The sequence below is a fragment of the Lepidothrix coronata genome, unplaced genomic scaffold (assembly GCF_001604755.1).
Source record: "Lepidothrix coronata isolate B3197 unplaced genomic scaffold, Lepidothrix_coronata-1.0 Scaffold115, whole genome shotgun sequence".
Classification (NCBI taxonomy): domain Eukaryota; kingdom Metazoa; phylum Chordata; class Aves; order Passeriformes; family Pipridae; genus Lepidothrix; species Lepidothrix coronata.
In genome coordinates, this window is record NW_016690295.1 from 774,755 (window position 1) to 801,688 (window position 26,934).

Genomic DNA, 26,934 nt, shown 5'->3' on the forward strand with positions numbered 1-26,934 from the left:
TCTTGGTTGTGAAGTGAATCTGCTGCCCACACACACTCCATAAGTGTCTCAGCTAAATTATGACACAGGTCACCATGGTGGGGTCTCTGTCACAGGCTGCTTTGGTGAATGGAACCACTGCTGTTGACTTCAGTGGGGTTTCGATACAGCTTCCAATGAGTATCACTGCTCTCTAATTTCCTGGCACTGTCCAAATCCAAAAGGAATTGGCAGGAAGCAGAAAGTTCCCCTAGAAACAACTTTATTGCTGCTGTTCCACTGTGGCCTAATCATTAGTAGATGACACTTTCTGGCCATTTCTGAAGTCTGGGTCACTGTTCCACTGCAAAGAGCGGAAGCTCTGCTCACCTCTCTGAAATAGCACTTATTAAATTTCTCCTAGAATGTAAAAGAGAAGTTGCTATTTTTGTTAAAAGCATTTGCAGAATATTCTCTCCCCCAGTTTTTATTCGCCTTTACGTTTCTGGCTAACCTACTTCTCGCTTATCATTAGAGCAGATCACAAAGCACGAGTTTCATAAAGTCCCTGTATATAAAAATCAATAATTTATCACATTAAAATCATGCAGTAGAAATTTTTAGAGAGGTATCTAAGTGCAAATCCATGGCTGCTCTTTGACAGGAAGTAAAATGAGACATTTTACTCCACACTGTGTTCTACCAGTCCTGCCTCAGAGCAAAACACAGGATAAATAAATTTTCATGGGGAAATCTTATAATCTATCTACTTATACAACAGCTTTTACTGAGCCATAAACACACCAAAGATTTTGTCAGCCACAAGACAGGATTAAAAAATAACATTGAAAGCATTGAATTTTCTTAGTTACACATCAAAAAGCTATCTGTATAAGTAGGCTTCTGAACTGCTAAAGCAACAAATGCATCCCAAAGCACTGAATTAATGCTAATCTAGAACAAGTATATTTTATTATGGAAGCATTTCCTAACTGAAGTAAAACTGACTTCCACGTGAGCAAAGTATACTAATAAGTAGGAAACTGAGATCTGGCATACACAGGCATAACTCATCCTTAAAAATGGTGACTCTCCTCCCCTCAAACCCTACATCATTCATAAAACTTTATGTGGAGCTACTCCTCAAGTGGCCATTTTTTCCTGACTTTTGTGGCAAATGACTAGACAGAGGAAGAGGCTGTAGGGTGCTGTAAGAAAACCAACTGATCTCATGAACAAATCCTGCTCATGCACTTGCTGGATTATCTGTTACTTGTGTGAGGAAAAGGAGGATGCCAGCTCACAGACATTTGACTTCCATCACTAACAAGACTCCTGGGATAAGGTTCTAAATTGTTCCAGTGCACCTCAACTCCTTTTTCTTGCAACCCTGCAGGTACCAACGCTTTTTTCCTCACAGTTTATTGTGTAAGGTAAGAAAGAGCATCAAGGGCCTCAGTGATCATATCCTCCCATGCAGTTGGAGAAGAAAAATAGCTCACATATAGCACATGGGCTTTATCATCAGCAATAAGTCAGTGTGTTCCCAAAGCTGAGAATATGATGGGAGAAAAAAACCCAACAAACAAAACCAGAAGCAGAGGCAGAACGCATAGAAAGCACAGTTCTTGCTTCTGGGACTTGATGAATCTTTCCTTTGGGTTTTAAGTGCTTTTCTGAATCTATTTATCTAAGTGTTTGTGATGCAGAAATCACCATGGCATCTGAGATCCCTATTTGAAGCGCTCGGTACGTCAGAGAGAAGCCCCCAGAGATCCCGGGAGGGCAGTCACAACACACTGCCAAATGAGTCTGACTCCTTTTTAGTATTCCTGTTATTAGCTCTCAAAGACTAAAACCTTTGGAAACATCTGACTTCTCAGAGATCTGTGAATTTTTCCATGGAAAAATCAGGTCCTGTGGTTAACATTTTGGAATAACATATTTCATGGAAAGTCCTGACTATTATAACTGAATGCACTTTTATTACCTACAGAGTCCATTACCAGTGCACTGTTTCATCAGCTTCCAGACAGAGAATTACTCCTGTAGTTACCCACTTGTGTAACAGTGTTTGGCAACGCTATCTCTCTGTCCCCTCTGCATGTCTCTCAAAATTAGGTCTTGACATCTTTTTCCCTTATCTGAAGCTAAGTTTGGCTCGAAAATTGCCCTTTTGGTATTTCACCATCCCTAGTTTTTTCTCATCCACTGTCTCTTTGTCACATGATTACTGGAAGTCTGTATTACAAGTGTCCCACAAGCTTTAAGTTATTTTTCAGTTTGCTTCTTTACACTGAATTCTCCCCCTTTCTCCTGATGTTTTTGGTACCAACCAGAGCCTGAGTTGCTCCTGACCTTTAGATGTCTCAAAGAGGACTCCCACTAATGATTTTCTTTATGCTGACTGATTCAGTTACAGTGCTTGGGAGTATAATTTTATACTGTACTCTCCTGCTTTCCTTAAATATGTCCTTGCTTCCTACTGTTTCAGATTCAGCTCAGTACTCACAAGGTTTAGCATGGGAAAGTAAAAGAAATTCCTTGGTCTCCAGAACTTTTCCCCTGATTCTTGGCACCAGGCCTTGCACAATGAACACAAAAATGCTATAGAACACCTTCAAAATTCTACAACTGATCTGGGATACTTGAGCACGTCATGCTGTAGGAACCAAACAGAAGCCCAACACTCTTCAGAGAATCATAGAATGGCTTAGGTTGGAGGGGACCTTAAAGATCACCTAGTTCCAAACCCCAATCATGGGCAGGGACACCTTTCACTAGACCAGGTTGCTCAGAGCTCCATCCAACCTGGCCTTAAACACTTCCTGGGATGGGAAGTGTTCCAGTGCCTCACCACCCTCACAGTAAAGAATTTCTTCCTAATATCTAATCTAAACCTACTCTCTTTCAGGTTAAACCCATCCCCCCTTCTCCTGTCAGTACATGCTCTTGCAAAAAGTCCCTCTCCATCTCCCTTGTAGGCTCCCTTCAGGTACTGGAAGACCACAATTAGGTCACCCAAAAGCCTTCTCTTTTCTAGGCTGAACAATTCCAGTTCTCTCAGCCTTTCCTCATAGGAGAGGTGCTCCATCCCTCTAATGATCTTGGTGGCCTCCTCTGGACTCACTCCAACAGCTCCATGTCCTTCCTGTGCTGAGGACCCCAGAGCTGGATACAGCACTCATGGTGGGGCCTCATGAAAGTGGAGCAGAGGGACTCTTCCAAGTCCTTCCCTCTTTTCCACACAGTAAAATATGAAAGGTGGGTGAACACTTGAATGTACCCAGCTGTAAGTCACAGTCTTTCTGCCAGGAAAACTTTCTGATGGTCACCAAGGTTCCACACTGTCTTGGAACATCCTGCAGCAATTAGCAGACAATGAACAGATTCAGGCTTTATAGGCCTGCTAGAACCATGAAAACTAAGCTGTTCCCCAGGGCATTTTTAATAAGTGTGTGGGTATGTTTGTGTTTATTTGGTTTTCTACAATGGTGAGAAAAACTAAGGAAGGTTCTTTGTGCTGCAGGTTCTGTACATGCACATAGTAACAGATTTCTCCCTGTAACAGAGGCATCTCAGTACATCACAGAAGAGACTACCACTATTAAAAGCTGATTTACAATTTGCCATTTCCAGTTTTTAAGTCTCCTCTACGGTTTGACAGCAGTGGCTTTTGTGGAAATATAAGAGAATATAAGTTCAGTGCAATGATGATTACTACATGTGTGGTGGGAAAATGACTGGAGATTCAAGTAGTAAAAAGCTTGTTATTCCTCTTCAAAAATATAAACAAAATCAGTGTTGGCAGTACAAGATCTACTATAAAAACATCTTGATGAATTTTGTGATGTGAAGAAATCAGTTAAGTTCACACACTGCATTTACTTTTCCTTTGGTTAATAATTTTTGCTTTAGTTAATAAATTAATTTTAAAATGTGTTATAGCAGGCTTACTTTTTTCTGCTCTATCAGCATAGTTAAGACTTATTATTACTTGTTAAATGGGAATTTAATAACATTAACAACAATTTATCTTTGCCTTCTTTATGAATTTGATTTCAAATTGCATTCAAATCTCAAATTTGCACAAGCTTAAGCACCACCACAATCATATCTGGATGAATATTATGCAACTATGTGTATAATACAGTATAACCTGGTTATCAAAAGGAATTTCTAAATTTTGTGCTGTTTTGCAAGTCAAAAAATTGAAACTTAATCAATGAAGATCAACCAACCTTCAAGAAAATAACAATAAAAAGTAGAATCTGAAATTTAAATCTATCAGGTTAATCACAAATAAATTTCATTTGAAATTGTTTTGACAAAAAAATAAGTAACCCTATCCAGTCCAGAAATGTCTTATTCTTGTATGAACTGCTGTGGGACTACACAAAACAGGGACACTTAAAGGGCAACTTGGATATCGTGAACATGGGACTAACTTTTAGCAAAGTCCTTTACCTATACCAGATTATAGAGGACCTTTTTTTTCCCTGGTACTTTCATGGTAAATTTTGTGGCTAAGGCTGCAACCTGAAAATAGGACAGTGACTTCCCCACATTGCCAAAATTATCTAGTTTTAATCACAAGAGATGAAAGATGCTATTGAAAGCAGCTGAATCAACATTAGCATTCATATAACTGGCTGGTTTTTTTTATTCTAACCTCTTTTACTTATTAAACTACAGGAGAAGTACAGCATTTTATCTCTTGAAACAGAAATTGCAGCAAAATCAGTTTCTCAGAACAGTTGTGAAATCACTCAGAGAGATTTTACAGAAATTTTATTAAAGTAAAATGAAATTGTCCTTTAATTTATTAAGCCTAGACTATTTGCTTTTGCTGTAATGTCATACACCCCACATTTGCATCAACAGATGTCAGCATCCCTCCTCCCTTGGCAGAACTCTCTTCCCAAATCTGGAGGAATTATAGCTCTCAGTGATGGTAAATAGGAGAGTCAAATTCAAAATAAGATGTAGATTTGATGCTTTTTTTCCCCCCACGTTTCTCCAGCTACTACATTAAAATGTCCACGAAGAGTCATCAGTGAGGATGATGAACTTGAAAAGAAATTAATTTTTAAGGGACTTAAAGAAGTCAAAGAAATTATTCTACAATAAGACACAATTACATACATATATATGTTTATATGTAAGGGTGTATGTATAGGCATATCTTATGTAATACGTAAATAGATACATACATGTATACAAATAGAATCCCACCAGGAAAATCAAAATTCAGGGTAGGAACCAAACCCAAAAGGATCTAAAGCCAAAGCTTGCAAACCCTGGTCTTTGTGACTCACCTCCTGGGGAATGTTCCACGCCATGTAGACATGGCTCTTAAATTCATCCATCCAGACTTCGGCCACCCTCAGTGCGTTCCTCCGGACGTGAGCAGTCAGATCTTCTGTGTATGGTTTATGTGCTCTTTCAATGTGGGCAATCCTGGAGCAAGGCAGAACCTCAACACTTCCTCCACACTGCCATACCTAGGAGGGAAAAAAAGACACACTGTTGACTGAGAGCTCCCTGCACCACTGTGGGCATCTAGCAAAGACATTGAAATTGTTTTATTTCTATGCTTGTCGTTGTTGCAAAGGAGAATAAGTTCTCAAGACTTGTTTGAGAGGATTTTTTTAGACAGTTGTGAGAGGAGAGAGTTATTACCTTGCCCTACCACTAGTTTCTACTACTACTTAATCTTAGTGCAGAACTTCTGCATTACTAGCGGCCTCTCATCACAATCTTCCTGGATCAATTTATCTATTCTCAAGATTATAAAAAATTATTTACAGGGCATTCAAAACAATAACAAAAACAACTGGTTCAAGAAGTACCCCACAGGCATTTCTCTAAGGTTTTGCACAGTCCATCTCAACACATACACACACTCCTCACAACCTAGAACTAGGCAGCCTGTCATAACAGGGAAATTAAGCAAATCAACACTAAAGTTTCAGGTACGTGGAAGACGAAGAATATAAATGCACCTTATGCTTTGCTTTAAACATAGTTCAGAAAGGAGTGACAAAGACCAAGACTGCCTAATGACAGTGCTGTGTGAACAATTTCATCAGTCACTACTCTTACAATACATTTACAATGCAGGTTACTGTACCTGCTTGACTGTGTTTCAGTTTTGCCCACTCCCACAACTCAGCTAATGTCCATAACATTAATCATACATATTGCATTAATTTCTGGTTTTCTCTTCCTGCTTTCAACAAAAGAGAAAAACACTTTGGCAGAGTTAAGAGTCAGTGAAGTACATGTATTATTTTACATGGAAGCACTTTTTCTGTGTATCTTGTATTATGTAAACTTCCTAACAAGATCAAGGCAGCCCATTCATAATGGTTGAGTGGATGCTGCTCAGGTGAAACCACAGATGTACTCCAACTGTTTGATCCTGCTGAACAAGTACCTCAGCATCCCAGAGGCAAGTGTACTCACTGAGAAGTGACAGAGTTTGCCTTATGATACTGCCAGCAGAGATTCCTGAGACTTGGTATCTCATCCCGAGAGAGCAAAAATGAGAGCAAGGGTGCTTCTTCCTCATACAGCTTATCCAGGAGAGTATATTCTGGTCTCCCTCCTAGTGGCCAGGGATGTGGGTTGGCAGAACATCCTGTTCTGGAGCTGATCTCAGACCCCTCAGGTCAGTCCATCCTATAGGCATATGCTCAACTAAGGAGGCACTTTGTTTCAGTCATTCATTTTATATATTTAGACATCTGGCTTGAATACAGCATTTAGGCATTTGGCAGCTCCCGAGACCAGAAAATGGGGCATGAATTCAGAATGTTTACAAAGCTTTTTCTGAACTGGTGCCTAATTGCATTCAGCATATGTTGGGAGAAGAGATAGAGCCTTGGTTTTCAGAGCTCTATGGAAAATGAGCTATCCCATGAACCTGCTGTACAGTCAGGAAGGAAGCTGAAAAGACTTCAGCGCGTCTCTGTGTCCAGAACTTGGAAAACTATGAGAGTAAATAAACATAACCATTATCAACATCAGGGTAAAACTGAGATGATCATAAATATTTAAAAATAAATGTGAAATTGATCTGCCACAAGAATAAATAATCTGGAAACAACATTTGTGTCCCGTCTTTCTAAATGTCATATTAAGTGGGCAATCCAGCTTAATGATCTAACAAAATGAATAGTTTGTCAAACGTTTAATTATAAATGGTCAGCTACATCTCCTAATAAAGATTAAATGTGAAGTATCATCAGGCTGTGTTCACACAATGCCTGCTTTCAGTCCAAGCCACTTCTCAGTACAGCACTGACATCCAGCTATAAATATATTCAGAGTTACTCACTGTACACTGCTTAAATTGGTATCATAAAAGACATGGAAGATGTAGAGATGGTCATAACTTAGCCTAGGACAAAGCACTTCACACACCACATGCACTGCCTACTCTGCCCAGCCTTTGCTCATTTTAACTAGGGGTGGCCTTGATCCAAGTCTAACATGTGAACACCAAATCTTTTGTGGGATTTTCAGAGTTAGGTCTGAATGCCATCTTGACAACAAGTTGAGCCAAAAATTCACGGTCTGTAGTAAGTTGCATTTCCAAGTAAATTTCTAGGAACTGAAAATCTGAAAAGCAGACTCACCTATAATTTTAGTATTGATTCGGTAATCAGTGAAATCTGATTTGACTTTATAATGAAGTTGTATGTTTTCAAAAAACATCCTGAGATGACCAAACCCGTACTATAGTTTGTAAATAACAATTACTTACCTGAATAAACATCGATTAATCAAATCCAATGGCCACTCCTTCCTCCCAGACCTTGTTGGTCTTTGTTCTATTTGCAAAGACTAGTTAATTACCATCAATTAATTAACTATCAGTACAGATGCTGACAGAACCAGGGGGTTGTATTAAACAGTTTGGAAACCATATTCTGTTAATTCTGAGCGAACATCTCCAAAAATCCATGAAATGGTGATTAACATGCAGCAAAACTGGATTAGAGGTGTACACTATTAGGTTCAAGACATATCAAGATGAATAAAAGTCCTTTAATTAATGAATTTTTAAAGAAGACACAAGAAACACATGGGCTCTGAAGATATCTAAGTTACAGCTGTGCAGAGCTTACAGGGAGAGCACTCAGAGCCCTTGCAGAGTGAAGGCAGAGACAGTGCTTTAGGAGGGCAGAAAGCACAATCCTGACATGCTCAGCTGGTCACACCTGGGACAAGCCATAGTCCCTTTCTCTCCCAGAAGCTTTCATTGCCAGCACATCGATGAAACTCTTTTATCTGAACATTTCATTGCACTGAGGGAGTGGTCAGTTGTAAAATACCAAAATGTAGGTAGGTATGCATTAAAGTGGGACTTTCAAAGGACATGAAACTCTCCTGCAACCTCATGGAAGTCTAGATTACCAGTTCCCTAAAACGTGCAAACCCTCCAGCCAAGGAATGAAGGGCTTTGCTATTCATAAAATAAATATTAACCACTGCTTTGGACCCATTGTGGATAACTGGATGTTTTTCAAGGTATCTTAAGAAGGTATAAATCTCATATCAAAACTGCACAGAAGAGACTAATGAAGTACTCTGAATCAATACCTTTTAGTCAAATATAATTTTTAGGGTTTTTTTTAATTAATATTTTAATACTAAGAAATATATTTTCTTAAAGACTCTACTCAGAGGGAAATTGCAAAGCCTTTCAGAGTGATCTGCTCTTCATCTAATAAAATTCCTGCAGACAAGGGATTGTCTTTATAGTTAAGAAATAGGAATAGCAACGGAGGGGTCAGTTTCTCACAACTTCACACATCTCCCCTGCGAATTTTACAGGGTTTTTTTGCTGTCATTAGCATTCTTTATTCATGCTTCATCCATACTGAATAGCTTTCTAGTTCTCCACAACTGTTATTTTATGTGAAGGCTATAAATATATACAAAAGTTTAAAATCAGTGAAGCACTTGCAAATTATCACCCATGACTTTAGCAGCAAGTCTAAAGATAAAAGAGCTTCAAAGACTTTTTTTTTAATCACATGGAAGGGTTTGAAGAAAAATGTTATATCTCTGAGCATACTATGGCTGCAATCAGTAATACTTAATGACTAACCTGCTTGTACAAATTGCAAGGAAGAAATGTGATTAATTTCTTCAACCATGGTTAAAAGGAAATTCAGCACCTTTTCCTGTTGCCTATGAAGATGTTTCATGTGTCATAGGCAAGAGGTGAAAACTGCCAGCAATAGTCTCAATTTCCTGACGAATCTCTAAATATACACAAGCACTTGTAAAAAATAACATCTGCTTTCATCACTGTGACACAATAAATAGCAATGCACATTTCATGCTGTAAAAGCACCAATTTCAAAGCTGTGCCAACAGGTCTCAGACTTTGCCTTCAACGTAAAGACATCAGAAAGTTTTGAAGTGTGAGGGACTGTATATCTTTGGGAGCACTTCACATGATTCTGGAGCTCCAGAAAGGCAGAAACTTTGCTTTGCTTTGGGGGAATTTCTTGAGGTTCTGGTCCTGATGGTTCAATTTGCACAAACAGTCTTTCAGAAAAAGAACTCACCAACCGGAGTTTCCCTTCCAAAGAGCTCTCAGAGTCCACTTCACTGTGTTTTCAATGCTCTCTTCCAAGAGGGCCTTAGAAAGGGCTCTTTATTCTTGAATTTCCTGAGGAGGTTCATATATTTGGTATAGCCCCAAGAAGGGCTTAGATGGATTCCTCCTCTTGAAAGGGTTCTTTGTTCCTTCATCACTAGCAAAAGGTAGTAAAATTCCATAAAAAAAATTTCAAGGTCTAAAGGGACAGTAGCAGTGCCAAGGCGAAGACTTACAAAGCTGAAAGACTGAAAGCCTATGACCTAAACTAAGCAAAGCAAGTGAGAGATGATAGGAACATTAATTTTATACAGAGAATCTACTAAGGATGGGGGGGGGGAGGAAAGAGGGGAATTTCCCTTTTAAATTTTCAGTTGTTATGTCTTACCTGGAGAATTTATCCAAGCTCTAAGAACTTCATACTGTTAATTTACCAAAGGTACATTTACACATTGTTATAATCGTGGCCCTACATCTGTGTGAATTTATGTTCACTAAGTTTAGGGTAACACCACAGAGCAAACAGAAAACATGATCTTCACATTGGGAGAGCCAGAAAGGCAGTGGACACAGAAAACCACGGAGAGGACACAGGTGGTGGCACACAGCCTTACAAATGTCTAAACCCATCTGGTCACAAGTTTTTTAAAGCAAATTCCATTCACACCTGGAAAATCTGTTTCACTAGGCAAAGGTCTTCCCTTCTATTTAGCTTTATTTTTAAATCCACATCCTTTAGTAAATCCTTTCCAATTTCATTTAAACATATTTGAATTTGCATATTTAATCAAAACAATTACAGCTCTGAAGCTGATCCCTCTCTTGAATATTTAATTTATACTTCATTATAAAATGATATAACACTTCTTCATTAGAAGTGTTTCTTTTTATCTCTTTAATCACTGAATGTTCTTTTCATGTTATAGAACCTAAATCTAGTAAAAAAATTAACCCTACATGATGCTGAGCAGTTTATTAGCATGTACTGCGTTCATTAAATTTATACAGATTGTGCAGTTTCTCCCAGAGCTGATGTGACCTTGTTTGAAATCATCCTTTCCTTTGGACTGCAAACAAAACCTTTTAATAATTAAGTGATTTCTCAAAAAGCTGAAGTAATTTCTAGCTTCTGTGGAGTTTACAAATGACAAAATTAGAAGAACTCATTAAAGATGCCCTCAAGACAAAAAAAAAATAGTCAGTGTGAATTAATTACTACTGTGGATACAAACTAATAGTTACCAATATCTTTAAAATTTATTTTGGGGAACATTTTAATGTAAAAACTGTTTGTAAATCTTGTTAACCTTTGTCATTACCATTCATTGCTTACTGATAACCAGTAATGAGCTTGATACATGTGAGTATGAATAAATTATTTTTATTCAAGACCACGATCATTTTGAGTCTGTATTTTTACTTTGGTATCTTGACAGGTGACTGCAGAAAGGACAGAGAGAATGGTCAGACAAAGAGATCACTGAAATCAGTGTTCACATCTCCAGTTGCAATTGGTGGGTTTATAATCACACCTTGGAAGTTTTTGAATTGTCATGTGCATTTGGGTATCTGTCTCTGTAGACCTAGAAACTACACTCACTGGATGAAATATGTAAATCTTTATTTAGTCATACCTTCACTGAAGTCAGATAGTCTTCATTAAATAATTGGAGTATTGACAATAAGTATTGATGGATTTGGCTAATTTTCCCCAGAGTTCAGCAAAAAGACGTGCACAGCTTTGCTTATTCCACTGGTCTCACATAGCTTCCTCTCACTAAAAGAAATCTGCCCAAACAGTAGGACTAAACACAGGGTCCTGGCCTGAGGCACAGAAACTCATGATTAGAAAAATGAGAATATAGGTGGACAGGAAGAGGAAGAAAATTCACAGCTTATTGAAGCTATGGTTCTGGTTTACTACTCCCTGCTTCCAGATACGGAATGACCTAGAAAAGAGAATCGTGTCATTGGTGTGTACCACAGCAGAGTGAAAGTCAGGGATGTAACTGAGCTTCAAGAGGTGACTGCCTGTAGTGACAGCTCAGAACAGAATGCTGAAAGAAATCAGATACTGGAGAGACAGATGTTTAAAATTACTTCATCTGTTTTACTGAAGCTCTGTGAGGTTCTTGAAGACTAGTCTACTTATCATCACACAAGCCTATCATACTTCCAGGTAAACCTTTCTGTTTGTATGTGAAAACAGCTTTTTTCCATAACCAAGCTGATATCTTAATGTGAAACTGTAAGCAACCTACAAAAACACACATCCACGATCTAAAAGATTTTTCAAAAGGAAAATAAAATACTTTTACATAACTAGAGCTGCTCTTCACTCTTAAAATGTAAATTATCCCTTAAATCTAACTTTTGAAGTCATCATTAATTGCCTCATAGGCCTCATTTTACATTAATTGTGCCTCTCATTGAAAAAGTAATACATGTAAAGATTCTTCTCATATTAAATTGCCATTACTTTCCTTCCTCTTTTAGCTAATTGCTTCATTATGTACTTCTTAAATTGTTTTGTTCTGCGGGGATTAATTCTGAATGTATCTTCATGAGGTGTGAAACTTTTATGGTATGTTGTTAAACCACGTAGGGTGTGTTGCTGGTTTACAATTGCAGGAACTATTCCCTGCCTGTGTCACTTGGAGATAACATGCTTCAAGGGTCACTGAAGGCATATGGCTTCATTCAGTTCTCTTTCAAATGTGTCTATCTCGTTGCCAGGCACATCAGTCAAGTTTAAGTCATGAATAGGAAGTAAAAGAAATCACTTTTTAATCTTAAAAGACACAAAAGCAGGAAAGTGAACAGGATCACCACTGGTTTAGTACCCATGGAGCAAGGTACTCTGCTGCCTGTTTTTGTTTTTTACCTTTCTCCCCTTTACCACAGCTCTACTTAACTTGATCAGTCTTGTTAATCTTGCACTATTCCTAGGCTTGATCACAGAACAGAACAGAACAGAATATCCTGAGCTGGAAGGGACCCATCAGGATCATCAAGTCCAACTCCTTGCTCAGCATAGGACCATCCCCAAGAGTCACATTGTGTGCCTGAGAGCATTGTCCAAACTCTTCTTGAACTGTCAGGCTTAGTGCTGTGACCACTTCCCTGGGGATCCTGTTCCAGTACCCAACCACTCTCTGGGTGAAAACCTCTTCCTGATATTCAGCCTGAACCTCTCCTGATGCAGCTTCCTGCTGTTCCCCTCAGGTCCAGAGAGAGGGGTCATCAGAGACAAGAGATCAGTGCCTGCCTCTCCTCCTCCTCTCGTGAGGAAGCTGTATACAACTATGAGGTGTCTCCTCAGTCTCCTCTTCTCCAGCTGAACAGACCAAGTGCCCTCAGCCACTGCTTATACAGCTTCCCCTCAAGGTCCTTCACCACCTTCATTGGCCTCCTTTGGATGCTCTCTAATATGAGCATTTACAGTTTTATGTCTTTCCTATATTGTGGTTCCCAAAACTGCCACAATACTGCATGTGAGGCTGTCCCAGGTCAGAGCAGAGCGGGACAATCCCCTCCCTCGACCAGCTGATGATGCTTTGCCTGATGCCCCCCAGGACAGGGTTGGCCCTCCTGGCAGCCAGGGCACTGCTGACTCATCTCCAACTTGCCATCAACCAGGACCCCCAGGTCCCTTTCTGCAGGGCTGTAGCCCAAGTCCTATCAGTCTTATTAAAGACTGAGGCAAAAAACATGTTGAATGCTGCTGCTTTTTCTTCATTCCTATTAGCCAGGTGACCATGTTCAAAATCTAATATTTTCTTCAGATCTCCTCTTATTATTAACATACTTTAAAAATCCCTTATTGTCTGATACAATACTGGCCAGTTTCAACTCTAACTGAGCTTCAGCATTTACGTCTTCTCCCTGCATATAGGAATCATGGTTCCATAACCTTCCTGTGCAGCCTGACCTTTCTTCCAGAGATCAAACAATTTCTTTTTCCTCTTGAGCTCCATAAGGATTCCTTGTTCAGCCAAGCCAGTCCTCCACCCCACTTGCTTGACTTACAACACGAGGTGCTGTCACACATGTAAAACTTATTTGGCCTTCACACCTTTGGCCCAAACATGCTGGATCCATGCTGCTGAATCCATCTCAGTCATCTACTCACCTTTGTTATACCACAATATTCCCTTGCTCTCCCACTGTGATCTTCCTCTAATGTTTGTTAGATTACTAAGTCAGTCTTGCAGTACTAAAAACACTCAATGAAATTAAATTCCAGAGAGTTCTCACCTCAGTGTCACGTTCTGCTGGTGTTGGCTGGGACAGAGTTAGTTTTCTTCACAGTACTTGGTAGGGGCTGTGTTGAGCGGTGCTTACAACATAGTCGAGGCCTTTTCTGCCTCTCACTCCACCTCACCAGAGAGGAGGCTGAGGGTGCACAAGGAGTTGGGAGTAGACAGCTGGGAGAGCTGACCCCACTGACCACAGGGATACTCCATATCCTATCATCATCATCATGGCGAGGCTTCGCAAACGAAGATTTGGGAAGGGCTCTACCCACGTTTGTTGCAAGCGTGTTGGTGGCTAAAAAGGCCAATACGAGATAGGCATGTCCGGTTGCAAAAGGCACAGCAGAAAGACTCCTTAGATGGTATATTCTGCAAGGCATGATTCTTTCTGCGTTGCCCATACCCTATGGTGTCATGTCAAACACATGGGGGAAAATCGGTGAAGAGGAATGCTTGGAGTGACGGAATCCCAACTCACCGTTACGCGTTTCCTGGAGATGGCCTGCCAGTGGGGAGTGGGGGATGAATTCCTTGTTCTGCTTTGCTTGTGCATGAGGCTTTTGCTTTACCTACTAAACTGTTTTTATCTCAACCTGCAAGTTTTCTCACTTTTACTCTTCTGATTCTCTCCCCCACCCCACCCCAGGGAAGTGAGTGAGGGGCTGCATGGGGCTCGGTTGGCAGCTGGGGTTAAATCATAACACATGTTAAAACAAATATGGAATTTTCACAGCCATGAAGAATTGTAATACCACAAGGTACAATGGCATTGCCACTGTGCCACGACTTGAAAGTGCGGAAAGGTATCAAACGTGAGGCTAATAATGCCCCAATTAATTTAGATCTCACCTGGGTCCACTGATTTTTAAGTGTATATTGACTTAAACTGTTTTAATTCTTTCCATACCACCAAAACCAACAATTTCCTCTCATAAAACATTAAGATATCTACATTACTTCCGAGTTGGTAATGTGCAACCACACAGGCACAGCTGGTGAGAAAACATTTGTGGGAAATCTCAAAGTCTCTCGTTGTCCTTCCTTGTAGGGTGTAGTGATACCATATGTTAGCTGGTGCTGCAAAAATTTCCTTTCCTGTGGGAGCAGCTAATAAAATGTTCTCTCCCCAGAAATGGCAAAAGCACAAAAATGATTCACTGTTAATGTTGTCTGTATGTATAATTACACATACTGTAGCTGCAGGTTACCTGCTGAGGCATTCATGGGCAAAATAGGGGAAAAAAACAATTATTCCAATGTAGCAGCGACTGAAACCAGAACAAGCCACAAAAAGCCAGTTTCTGCTGATACCACAACTGGCAGAATTTGCAGAAAGGACAATTTCTTATTCTATTCTCAAAAGAGCTTTTTTTTAACCTGTACTTTCAATTTGTTGGAATTATAACCCCGTAAACAGAGAATTTTAGTCTGTGTCATCTTGGAATTCAGATTGTTAACACAGCGAGGTACTTTGCAAAACAAAATTAACCTTAGGAATAAATCTGTGTGCACTGATAAGCCACTGCTGGTTACAGAGGGTGCTGGGTAAGTGTTTATGCCATACTTGCACTGCTAAGGGATTATTTTTATCTCGGTGAAAGTCTGAGCTATGAAACGCATTGGCTACATCTTGTAAGAAGTAACATTTGGCCAACCTCTACAATTTTTTTCTTGCAGAGTTCAGTCTAGAAATGGTCTCTTCTTAATTCACAAAAAGGATAAAAGCAAAATAGATTTCTCTCTATTTAAACCTTTAATGCAATGCTAAAGAGAAATCATCTTAAAAAGCAGTATTTAAATGTTATATAAAAACAACATATAAGAAGTCTTGGACTTCTTAGCCCTTTGCCTTCGCACATCATCAACATAATACTGTTGAACAGCACCTGTGATCATATACCAAGGATGTTTTCTGTACACCAAATCATTCCCTGCTGGCAAAGGATATTGGCCTACTTATTAAAATCAAGTTAAAAACGTGCTTTAAGACTGCAGCAAGTGATGGTAGCTGTACGTGTGAGAATGGGGGACATCCTGATTCATTTTCCTGAAAGCTGTTTAGGAAAGATCTACACTGCTCAGTGGAGTGCCGTGAAAGGGGACCCAGCAGCAAGGACAAAAGGGACACCATGCACACGTGACACATCCCAGTTGTGCAAACAGTTCCACAACTCAGCAGCTCAGTGGAAAATCCTCTCACTTCCTTTGTTCAATCCCAGTCATTTTGACCTCTTGGCACACCAGCCTGTCAATTTTCCTAACACGAGAGTTTTTGAGGCAGCACGGTAAATCATAAACTGATGAACACTGAAATTAACCCTGCAGTTTAAAAAAAAAAAAAAAGAAAAGGTGCAATGTAAAGGTTCCCTGAACTGGAGGTGCTCAGGGACAGTGGGTATGGGGAGCCTTTCAGACCACTGTGCTGGCAGGGCCAAAGCACTGGTGTGCTGCAAGAGTGCGAAAAAGAGCATGGCAAGGAGAAGGAGAAACTATAAACCGGTGTAGGTGTTTAAGCCTCTGTGCAGCAAAACTAAACCCTACTCTGAACACTTGTTGCGGTTTAACCCAGCAATTAAACATCACTTGCTCCCTCCCCCTGCCCTGCCCCCAGCGGGATGAGGGAGAGAATTGGAAAAAAAGTAAAATTCATGCGTTGAGATAAAGATAATTTAATATGACAGAAAAGTAATGGAAAATAACAACAATAATGATAAAAGAATCAGAATATACAAAAGAAATTATGCACAATGCAATTGCTCACCACTTGCAACTGATGCCCAGCCAGTTCTCAAGCAGCAGCACCCCCTGGCCAGCATTCCTCATTGTTTATATACTGGGCAGACATAATATGGTATTGAATATCCCTCTGGCCAGGCTGTATCAGCTGTCCTGGCTGTGGTCCCTCCCAGCTTCTTGTGCCCCCAGCCTACTCACTGGGGGGGCAGTGTGAGAAGCTGAAAAGTCCTTGACTTAATGCAAATTTAGCAACAACAGAAACATCAATGTGTTATCAATTGTCATCTAAATCCAAAACACAGCACTACACCAGCTACTAGGGAGGAAATTAACTCCACCCCAGCCAAAACCAGGACAACTATGCGAAGGTTTTCCTTAATAAAATCATATATCTATTTACAAGTAATATATTCACAGGTTCATGTAATTTATGGCCTGTGTTAGAAACACTGACAGGCAAAATTGCTGGAAACTTCTAGGGAAAGAGGAAAAAGTCCAAAGTGTTTTCAGATAAATATGGAGATTTGGGGGCAAATGTAAATATCTTCACTTGCTTGTGATTATCAAAGAGAACACTATTGCAAAGGCAAATTATGAGAAAGGTATCTCAGGCAAGAAACAATCAGGATAACCCCACACTGTGGATTGGAAATGGCTGGACATGTAAGCAGCAATAGGTTCCTATGCACAATATGGGAAAGACTAAGTTAACTAGTGAGCAGTGAAGAATCATGATCCCAGAAGAAGGTGGTGAGCAATTTTTCTTTTTAAAGAAAAAAAAGATTGTTAAGAGACAAAAGCACATTAAAAAAAATCATCCCCCAAAGACCCTACTGCAAAAGAAACAAATATTGAAAGCCACCTCTGGAATTTGAGAAAATAATAGATCAGAGAGAGGCATGATGGACTTCACAGGTGTTTGCTCTGCCACAGAGGGACCCTATTAGGTAGAAAATACCCCAAAGAACACTGAGACTATTTTCTGTTCAAATAACTCATTTCTTCATCTCTATTCATAAACTGCATTCCTCTAGTTCTCCACTAACAGAAAGAGCAGCAGCCTCACCTAAGGTCAACAGACAAACCACCAAACTAACAAGAAATGAAGCAACAAATTTCACTATGGCAATATACTGTATAAAAGTGACATGCCATACTCAGTCTAACTATAAATGCAATTTTCCTCCTGGGTCAGTTGATGTAAAGTCCTGATATATCATTTGGTGGGAGCAAGATCCATTCCTTTTCCCTTAAAGAGCTATTAACTTCTAACAAAATTTCCTCTTACCCATTTAACAGGGCCATTATACCCTTGTGAGCACAAATTCATCTGCAAGCACAAAGTCCTTGTGACACACAGAATTACTCTAAGTCAGAGCCTGCGCTTATATTCCCTTGACTCCAGTGATAACTTAGTCTGTGACCTGAGGCAGATCACTGAATATTTGATCAGGCATCCCTGAAAGTGGTACAAATAACTTTGTTGTAACAGATATTTGGGGCCTTTATCAAGCACGTAGGCTGCTTTAAAAGAAAAAAGGATTTCTACAGGCTTGATTTTGATAGAAAATCTTCTGCTGACTTCAGGAGGAATTGGAAGAGGCCTTTAAGAAGCCTATGGAAAACCAGGCTTGAACTATCCAAAGCAGGATCTGATTGATTGCATCCAGTTGATTGCAATGGATTTGTAGGGTCTTCTGTAACTACAAGTACTGCTTGTGCAAGCAAAACCCAGAAGCAGAACCCAAATAACAGTAAGAAATGCCAGCCTTAAACTCACATTCTGTTTCCACTATAAGGCAATTGTCAACAGCTCCTGCTCGGTCACATGGATAAGCAATATGATTCCAGTTTTCTCTCCAAATGCAATCTGGTCCCTTAAAAGCCCACTTAGGTCCATTCAGTTGGGAATGATTGAACATAAACCAAAAAGAAGCATTACGTATCCTATCGTGAATTTACAAATATGACTCTGCGTCACAGTAAATGAATCTTTCAAAAATCCCAGTTAAAGTGATTGAGCTGCTCAAAAGGGATGCTGTCAAGTCTTGCATCAACCAGCCTGCCTTTATTTTTTATGGAGCAAATAAATAGCTTTGCAAGAAAACATTTGTTTGAGGAGAAAATAAAGTGTTGCTTCTAAGAATCAAAATGCATTTGTATTTTCAACTCATCTGTCAGCTTCTAGCTCAAGGCAACAGATCTCTATTAGTATTTATTTAATATTACATGTTTAATATTTTACAAATGTTATTACAAAACCACAGACAAGGGTAATAATCTTAGAAGTTAAAATAATACACCAAATCAGAGACGAATAGAGCTGAGCAGTGAAACAAATTCATCAGAGCCAAGAGAATAATCCACCAAAGACCTGTTTTCTGTGGCTTGTTACAGTTTATCAACAATGGATACTTCAAATACAGTTTCCAATACTTGGGGATTTTCTTGCACTCATGTAACACAAATAACCAGATATTTGTGCAGACGATGAGGTGACAAAAAAACCTCCTGGGGGAGGACAGGGGGATAAGTCTCCATTTTGTCAGGGTATAATTCCTCACAGAAGTTTGGCTCACAGTAGTTTTACATCCTTTGGAACAAAATCAGAAACATAAGGAGACAGGACCATCTTCTACTTAGCATGTTTAAGATAAAGCAGGTAGCTCAAATGATCCTAACACCTGCTGCTATTTCAGCAGTCAAAAGTAAACTCTCCTGTTTCCGGAGATGTTTGCTCTTACATGCTTATGCATAAAATTTCCCTACCCAGGCCCACAGTGTCTGCTTCTCCATTATCCTGCATGATAATGCTTATCACACAGAATACTAGATAAATACTAGATGAATCAAGATACTTCTTTAAAAAAAAGGAAAGTGGCAATGAAAGATGAAGCACCGTGGGCAATATGTAGTCATGGATTGGAGAGCACTCTTTTAAAATGGAAACATTATTTATTTCACTAATACTGTAATTATAATGTAGTTTTTGTAGAGCAATTACTATTTTTGTTAAGTGATTCATCATAGGCCTTGCAGTTGAAAGCAACACAAGTAATCTAGAGATGACTGGTCCTGCAGAGACAAAACTGTAACTCAGCAGCAGAGACAGACCATCCAGCCTGAAATCACCTGCTGACTACAGGTTTTCCATGTAGCCCTATCTACAGGAAATGGCAGGCAGCCCCTGGGATCTGCACCTCTGGGGAGAAGCACTTAGGATGCACCTGAATGCCACGGCTCCCCACCATAATATGAGAACACACTTGAAGCAGCCACCTGTATCTCGCAGTGTGTGGCCCCAGCTGTGCACCAGAAGCAGGTGGCCGAGGGAAGGACCTTGCTTTCCAAGCTTAACATCTGTAGAAATAATACTGTGCTTCCCAAAAGCTTGAATATTGCACTGCACGTTCATCATAGGATCACAGAACTTCACTGAGTTGGAAAGGAGCCATCAGAATCACTGAGTCCAGCTCTTGGCCCTATACAGGACACCCTAAGAGTCACACCACAGGCTTGAGTGTATTGTCCAAAGGCTTCCTGAACTCAGACAGGCTTGATGTTGTGACCACTTCCCTGGGGAGCCTGTTCCAGTGCCCAACCACCCTCTGAGTGAAAAACCTTTTCCTGATATCCAGTCTAAATCCCCCCTGACTCAACATCATGCTGTTTCCTTGAGTCCTGTCACTGGTCACGAGGGTGAAGAGATACCTGCCCCTCTGCTTCCCCTCATGAGGATGTTGAAGACAGCAACGAGGTCTCCTCTCAGCCTTATCCTGATATTATCTGAGAAGTGTGAAAAGAGCTGGTAATAAACTGCTAAAAAAATCTATACATTACAGCTCAGTAATATGTTTTCATATAGCCAGATCCAAGCCACGATAAAGACAGATAAGGCAGCATATATTATGCTACCTTGCACACTACAATCTGCTACAGATGAAAGTATTTTATGTAGGTCAGGCACTGCTTCCCCGGAGACAGACGAAAAGCCATAAGGAAATCAGAGCAGTGTCAGGCCTTATTCCAGTGATCCAGTCTACTCCGAAATTTCAATTATGCAGACAATTGTGTCTCTCTGGTCTTGTCTATCAACATACTCTTCCCAATTAGCTCCTGCAAGGCTAAGTACAGCAGACCAGAGAACATCATCTCATGATGCAAACCGAGAGAAAACTCCTTGCACTCACGAGGAGGCAACAGCTTTGTCAGTTGAAAAAAAGAACAGAAAAATCATCACAACACGGAGCTGCAAAACAAGGTTTTGAGAACAGAAGGCAGCTCTCTGGCCCTCACAGTGAGGAGAATGGTGTTGTTAAAAGAAGCAGTCTTCCATTTCACTCTCCCTTTCCTTAAAAAAGTGCTCCAGTGTAACTGAAAGGGGATCTGTGCTTCACTCTTGCTGAAATAACACTTTATCCCTGACAGGCAGAAGAAAAAGAATTTCAAGAAACCAGAAGTAAGAATGAGGTTTTTTTGTTATATCTTGCAGTCTCAGCAGAGAATTCTATATTCGTAAAATAAGTTCCTTTTTTTGCTATTGTACAAGAGTATGCTTTTATTCTGGCAACTAAAAGGTCCAAAATACAATGTTAGCTTCCACTAATGTTTCATAGCAGGGTTCAGAATTTAGTTTTATAACACACACCGCACCATTTTTCATTACCATCTATCTATCTAAGAATTTCTCTTGTTTAAAAAACCTGAGAGATTCTCAAACAGAACAGCACTGTATTTTCAGAATGGTATTTAGCTGTGAAGAGATAAAGAGAAAACACACAAATCACACATAATATTGCAAAGAGTAAATACGTGAAAAGCATATGATGGAAAAAGAAAATATGTGCACTTATGCACTTTATGAATATCTTAATTCCCTTCCCTCTGGAAGGCAGCATAAATGCCTCTATATTCTACTTTGCTCCACAGTGATTTTCCTAATTTAAATAAACCAAGTAATCTAGAAAGGCTTTTCCCATCACACCTGTGAGAAACTATCCTCCTTACAGAGTGTGGGATCACAGGTAAGCAGGGAGTTTTAGGTATCATCTCTGCAAAATTCTAGCCTTGTTACGTGAATGAAAGAATAATCCTAAATTCTGTATTTCTGCCTTTGTTTAAGTTCTTTAAAAGATATAGGAGCTTTTTCTCTTTTTCCCCCTCCTTCCTCCTCAAAAACTAAATTCATCTGCCTGCAGATCTGTGGATCTCCTTTGCATGCCATCATCCCTACATTTTTGACTATTTTCCCCCCTGCAATAAGAAACAAGCTGTATTTTAAACATAAGAAACCAGTGTTGGCTAACTGCGTTCCTTACCCTGATTCCCAGCTCCACATTCTCTCCTCCGTATACTTCCATGCCTTCATCCAGTAGTCCAATCTCTTGGAAGTATTCTCTGTCTACTATGAAGCATCCAATCAATGCAGGACTTCTGGAAGAACAAGCCAGCAGCAACCAAAATCAGCAGATAGATTATGAACAATTTTATTATTCAGGCATAGATGATATTTATAATTGCTGGGTAAAACAGTGCATCAAAACAGGTTCTCAGGGAGGTATTTCTCAAACAGATTTATTTAGCCTTGTCTCCTAATATTCTTCATTCTAAAGTGAAATAAGTGCCACTGAAGGAAAATAGACTCAAAATTATTGCATATACATATTCACCAGAACAGACAGGGTTTCAGTGCTGACAGTACTAGATCCAGGAATCCTAGCTTTGTTTCTGAGGCACCAGCCATTCCAGTCTCTGTCCCTGCTAAGTCCTCAAGTTCCTTATCTGTGATCATTTCAAAGGATACCTACTGATGAGCAGTTTTGTGTGTTTAGCTAGAAGCCAGGTTCATCTAGAGCTAAGAAAACTTGTGTCTGTAAGTTTATGAAAAAAAAAAAAAGATATTATTTCTTGAACAGGATCATCCAGATAAGGTTTTCTAATACAGAATCAAGAAATTTCTGCCCTTACCAGCATACTGTTACATTAGTTCATTGTCTTGGGCCAAACTTAAATACATCACATATCTTTACTGAATCAGTAAGCTCTATTTATGTCATGATCTGAACCAACCAATTTTCACTACACAGAGCCAATCTTAATAAGGTAAGAGTTCAAGCACGGAGACTACAATTTCACCTTTATGAGATGCAGTGGAGAAGAACACAAAGTCATTTAGCCTCTTCATTTTTCTCATATCTTATAATTTGCAACAGCAAGAAATAAAAAGGTCTTTTCTGATTACTATGCTGGTATCAGGCACTCTGGTAACAACAGGATATTAATTAACAGGATAGGGGAAATAATCCTGCTTTTATTGGGAACACTCAAGCTACAGTAAGTGTAGACATCTGCTTTCAAACAGATTATAGGATGTCTTAATCACAAATTGTACTATTCTACAGAAATCTATATATTTATGCTTTTAAGGGCTACAGTAAACACTTTATAACAATAAATTACTGTCTTTGATGTATTTATTAATGAAGAAAAAGCAGTTAGCATCATTTCAAAAGTTATTTTTCCTTTATGACAAGGTACTCTTCCTTTTAGTGCTCTATTTTGAAGTATTTCTCAGAGTATTTGCTTCCCTTTGTTATAATTCTAGAAGCATATTGGAGGGCATGATAGCAGCCATCAATCAGTACACATGGCTGTGTTTGTTGGTTTGTTGGTTTGTTTTAATTATCCAACACACACATGCAGTATATTGCACTGAATAAAAAGTGCCAGGGAAAGGGATAGGGAACAACCCTAAACATCCAATATTCATAAAGGAAATTCACTCCCCAGTCCTCATAAAGAACAGAGTTTGGGGGTAAAATGGAAAAGTAGATTTCCTCTTTATTCTGTGGTTAAATACTTTTAATTTTAAAAGTCACCATACTAAAAAAATGACATAATTAATCACAGAATGGCTTGGACTGGAAAGGACCATAAAGTTCATCTAGTTCCAACACCCTGCCATGGGCAGGGACACCTTCAATTAGACCAGGTTGCTCAGAGCCCCATCCAGCCTGGCCTTGAACACTCCCAGGGATGGGGCAGCCACAGCTTCTCTGGGCAACCTGTTCCAGTGCCTCACCACCCTCACAGTAAAGAACATCTTCCTGATATCTGATCTGCCCTCTTTCTGTTTAAAGCCATTTCCCCTGTTTCTATCACTACCTGCTTTTGTCAAAAGTCCCTTACCAGCTCTCTTGGAACCATATTTTAGGTACTGGAAAGTGCCATAAATCTCCCTGAAGAATTTTCTTCTCCAGGCTGAACAAACCCAATTCTCTCAGCCTGTCTTCATAGGAATATCTTTATACCATTAACAGAGTTCATTAACACAGATAATCATTTCTAATGATGTGGAAATTATCACCTCTTTTTACATATGTCTGTGGCAAACCTGATAATTTTTATCTCCTACTTTCCAGTTCTAGGTCCTGTTCAAAAGCCCAGCACATGGGTCAGCGCAGTTCAGAGTGTTTAAGCCAACAGCTCCTGAAAAAAGTGCCTGCCAGAAAGGACAGAATGACTGGATGAAAAATACCCCTTACACTAACTTCATGTAAACTGGTTGGTAGTGATGATCCCCTTGTGCTGTCACTGCTATTTGAGATTCTGCTTTGCAGATGGTGAAAACAGGCTTCACACTTACTTTCTGCAGTGAGCCAGAGTACAGGTACCAGTGGCCTCCTTGGGTATGAATGCATATATGAATACAATATATGAATGCATATGTGAATACAACTTTGCCAGGAAACCTATTAAAAGATTACTGAAACCCAGAGTTTTTCATGAAGACTGTGTAGGGTTATGAGGACAAAAGCTGAAGAGGACAGCTCAAGGACATGTAAATAATTTAACATTACAGTCAGTAAAACCTGTGACATAGCTGAGACCACTCACCAGCTGTGAGCACCATCAGTGACACACTAATCTAGGCCACAGTTACCTTATTGGAGCAGTTGTGTTCTCCAGTTTCCACCACGACTTAGGAGGGTTCAGATATCGGCACCACAGCTCCCAGTCAAACCCCTGTGCTGAGAGGGGATACTCCTCTATTTCAAAATTATCATACTTAATGTTATCAAATGATGGAGAAATTACTCTTTTTCTGTTTTCTTTTATCCTAGTGAGCACTGGTTCAGCCCTAGGAAAAAAAAAGGTAAAGTGTTAAGATTAAACGAGCAAAAGCATAACACTTATGGAAATCATAGAATAGTTTGGGTTGGAAGGTGCCTTTAAAGATCATCTAGTCCACCCACCAAATAAATAGCAGCTTATGCCCTATAGTTCAGAAAGGGTAAAGCCTAAAGCTGTTACCCATTTAGAGCTCCCTTTGCTTTGAGATGGAGTTTTAACAGAGCAGGGTCTAGCCCAAAATAACACACTGCAATATTTTCTCTAGGATGCCCTATTGTTAACCTTGATGTTAGCTGGTGGATGGAAGAAATGAGTATCTGCATATCATAGAGCATTTATACCCTCACTACCAAATGACAATAACTTCAGGCTCTCAATATGATCAAGGACATCAGAATCAGCGTTAATAATAGATCTATCCTAGGGACAGAGACTCCTGCCTTTTTACCATCATTTTTACTTTAGAAGCAATGGAGATATTAAATCCAGACTGAGCAAATATAAAATATATTATTTTAGTTATGTCTGCTTTAGCAGAGTGGCAACCTCAGTGCCAAAATAACACTTTGTTTACACTGCAGAACATAAAGGAATCATAATATTTTTAATGAAAAGAAGATAAATTTGCCCTCAGGGGCAATGAGCTACATTATTAGGGGAGGTTTTTAATGTGCAGTTTTCCAATATCATTTTAATACACTGTTATTAGATGAGCAGATAACTCAAACCATAAAAATGGACCTAGATCAGGTTACACAGCACAAACACATTTTTCATGCTCGTGTCCATGACAGTGTCTGAATCACCATTAAAAAGATCAGAATGCTAACTCACTCTCTATATGCAAGAGAAATGTCATTCAGTAACTTATAATCAGTGCTTGGAAAAAGTGCCTTGGCCAGAGAAATTCAAGGAGACACATACCATCCCACATTGAATTCCACATGGGCATCAAAGAGAGCGACTACTGGTGCTGTGGCTGCTCTCCATCCACTCACTCGGGACCGGATCAGCCCCTCTTGCTTGGTGTGTCGAACAACCTTGATGAAGCCAGGCTTGTGGGCATTCACTTCATCAACATACTTCTGCAGTTTCTCCTTGAGTTCTTCTGTAGAAAGGAAAGAATTAGGTGCTAACAAGAAGTATCAGCTCGACAAGACGCAAAACCCTGTTATTTCAGTAAAACAGGAGTAGTTTTCATACAACTGCTGAGAATTCTCAAATAGTATAAAGGGGAGGCAAACAAAAAGTAGAAGGACCATAAATTATATAGTAATAAAAAAATTTCAGATGTAACTATTTAGCCTATATGACTGGCATCAGAATCTTGGCACTGTTTAACACTAGCACACCACAAAATAGAGTGCCATAGCTACATAAGTGCATAGTATATTACTGTAACAACAAACAAGATAACTATCTTATATTTCCAGAAAAAAATATGCCCAAATTGTCCATGAACTTTCTCTACTGATATTTCAAGAAAAAAAAAAAATAAAATTGATTATTTTTCCTCTTTCAATTTTTCTTTTTGAACTTTGACAACCCTTCTCTGTCTCTACTAAAAAGTTCCATGACTTATGCTCTTTTCTCAGCAGAACAAAGACTAGTAAAATTAATAAATTAATAAAAAATTATTAATTAAAATATAATAACTTTTAAACCAACAGCTATTATATCTCTGGTTTAAAGACCACTGCCTGAGAAAATACAATATGTGCAGCTGAAATATGCTATTCACTGTTATTAACTGAAAACACTCTTCACTACTATTCTTTATTACCATTGCTATGTTCTATTCATGTTATGGTACCACTCAGAACTCCCTTGGTGCCATTAAGTTCCCTTTCTTCCAAATCTCTCCACAAATCAAGGAATGTCTTTGCTGTGATGCAGAATAATGCTGCTGCGGCCACAATGCTAAACTGGGTATCATCAAATCTGCATTAAAAGCTAGGTGCTGTCTAGTCCTTTCTGTGAAATATTGAGCAAGCCACTTAACTTCTCCATAATCAATTCCCCATCTGCAAAATGGGATCACCACACTTACTTCTTCATTTTCAGTCTATTTAGGCTTGAAGCCCTATAGAACAGCAGTTTTACTTTTTTTCTGCATTTGGCCTAAAGCCCTGGGGCACTGAGCAGAGGGGAGGCTGTATCAGACAAGGGCCATCCCATCAGACAAGGGCATCAGAGTCCAGCAGAGGAAGGAGCAGCATCCCTGTAGTCAGT

The 26,934-nt window shown here is 39.4% G+C and overlaps 1 protein-coding gene across 4 annotated transcripts in view; it reads right to left on the reverse strand.

Moving 5' to 3' along the window:
• Positions 1-26,934, reverse strand: part of GALNT18 (polypeptide N-acetylgalactosaminyltransferase 18) — a 228,079-nt gene that overhangs the window by 52,176 nt on the left and 148,969 nt on the right. For 3 of the 4 annotated variants that reach the window (XM_017824981.1, XM_017824979.1, XM_017824980.1), the window contains 4 exons: positions 25,627-25,810; positions 24,512-24,709; positions 21,888-22,002; positions 5,277-5,462 (listed from right to left, as the gene is read on the reverse strand). In XM_017824981.1, coding sequence (XP_017680470.1) covers positions 5,277-5,462; positions 21,888-22,002; positions 24,512-24,709; positions 25,627-25,810 — 683 coding nt within the window. The remainder of the gene's footprint in view (positions 1-5,276; positions 5,463-21,887; positions 22,003-24,511; positions 24,710-25,626; positions 25,811-26,934) is intronic. The other variant, XM_017824982.1, reaches the window with a different exon arrangement.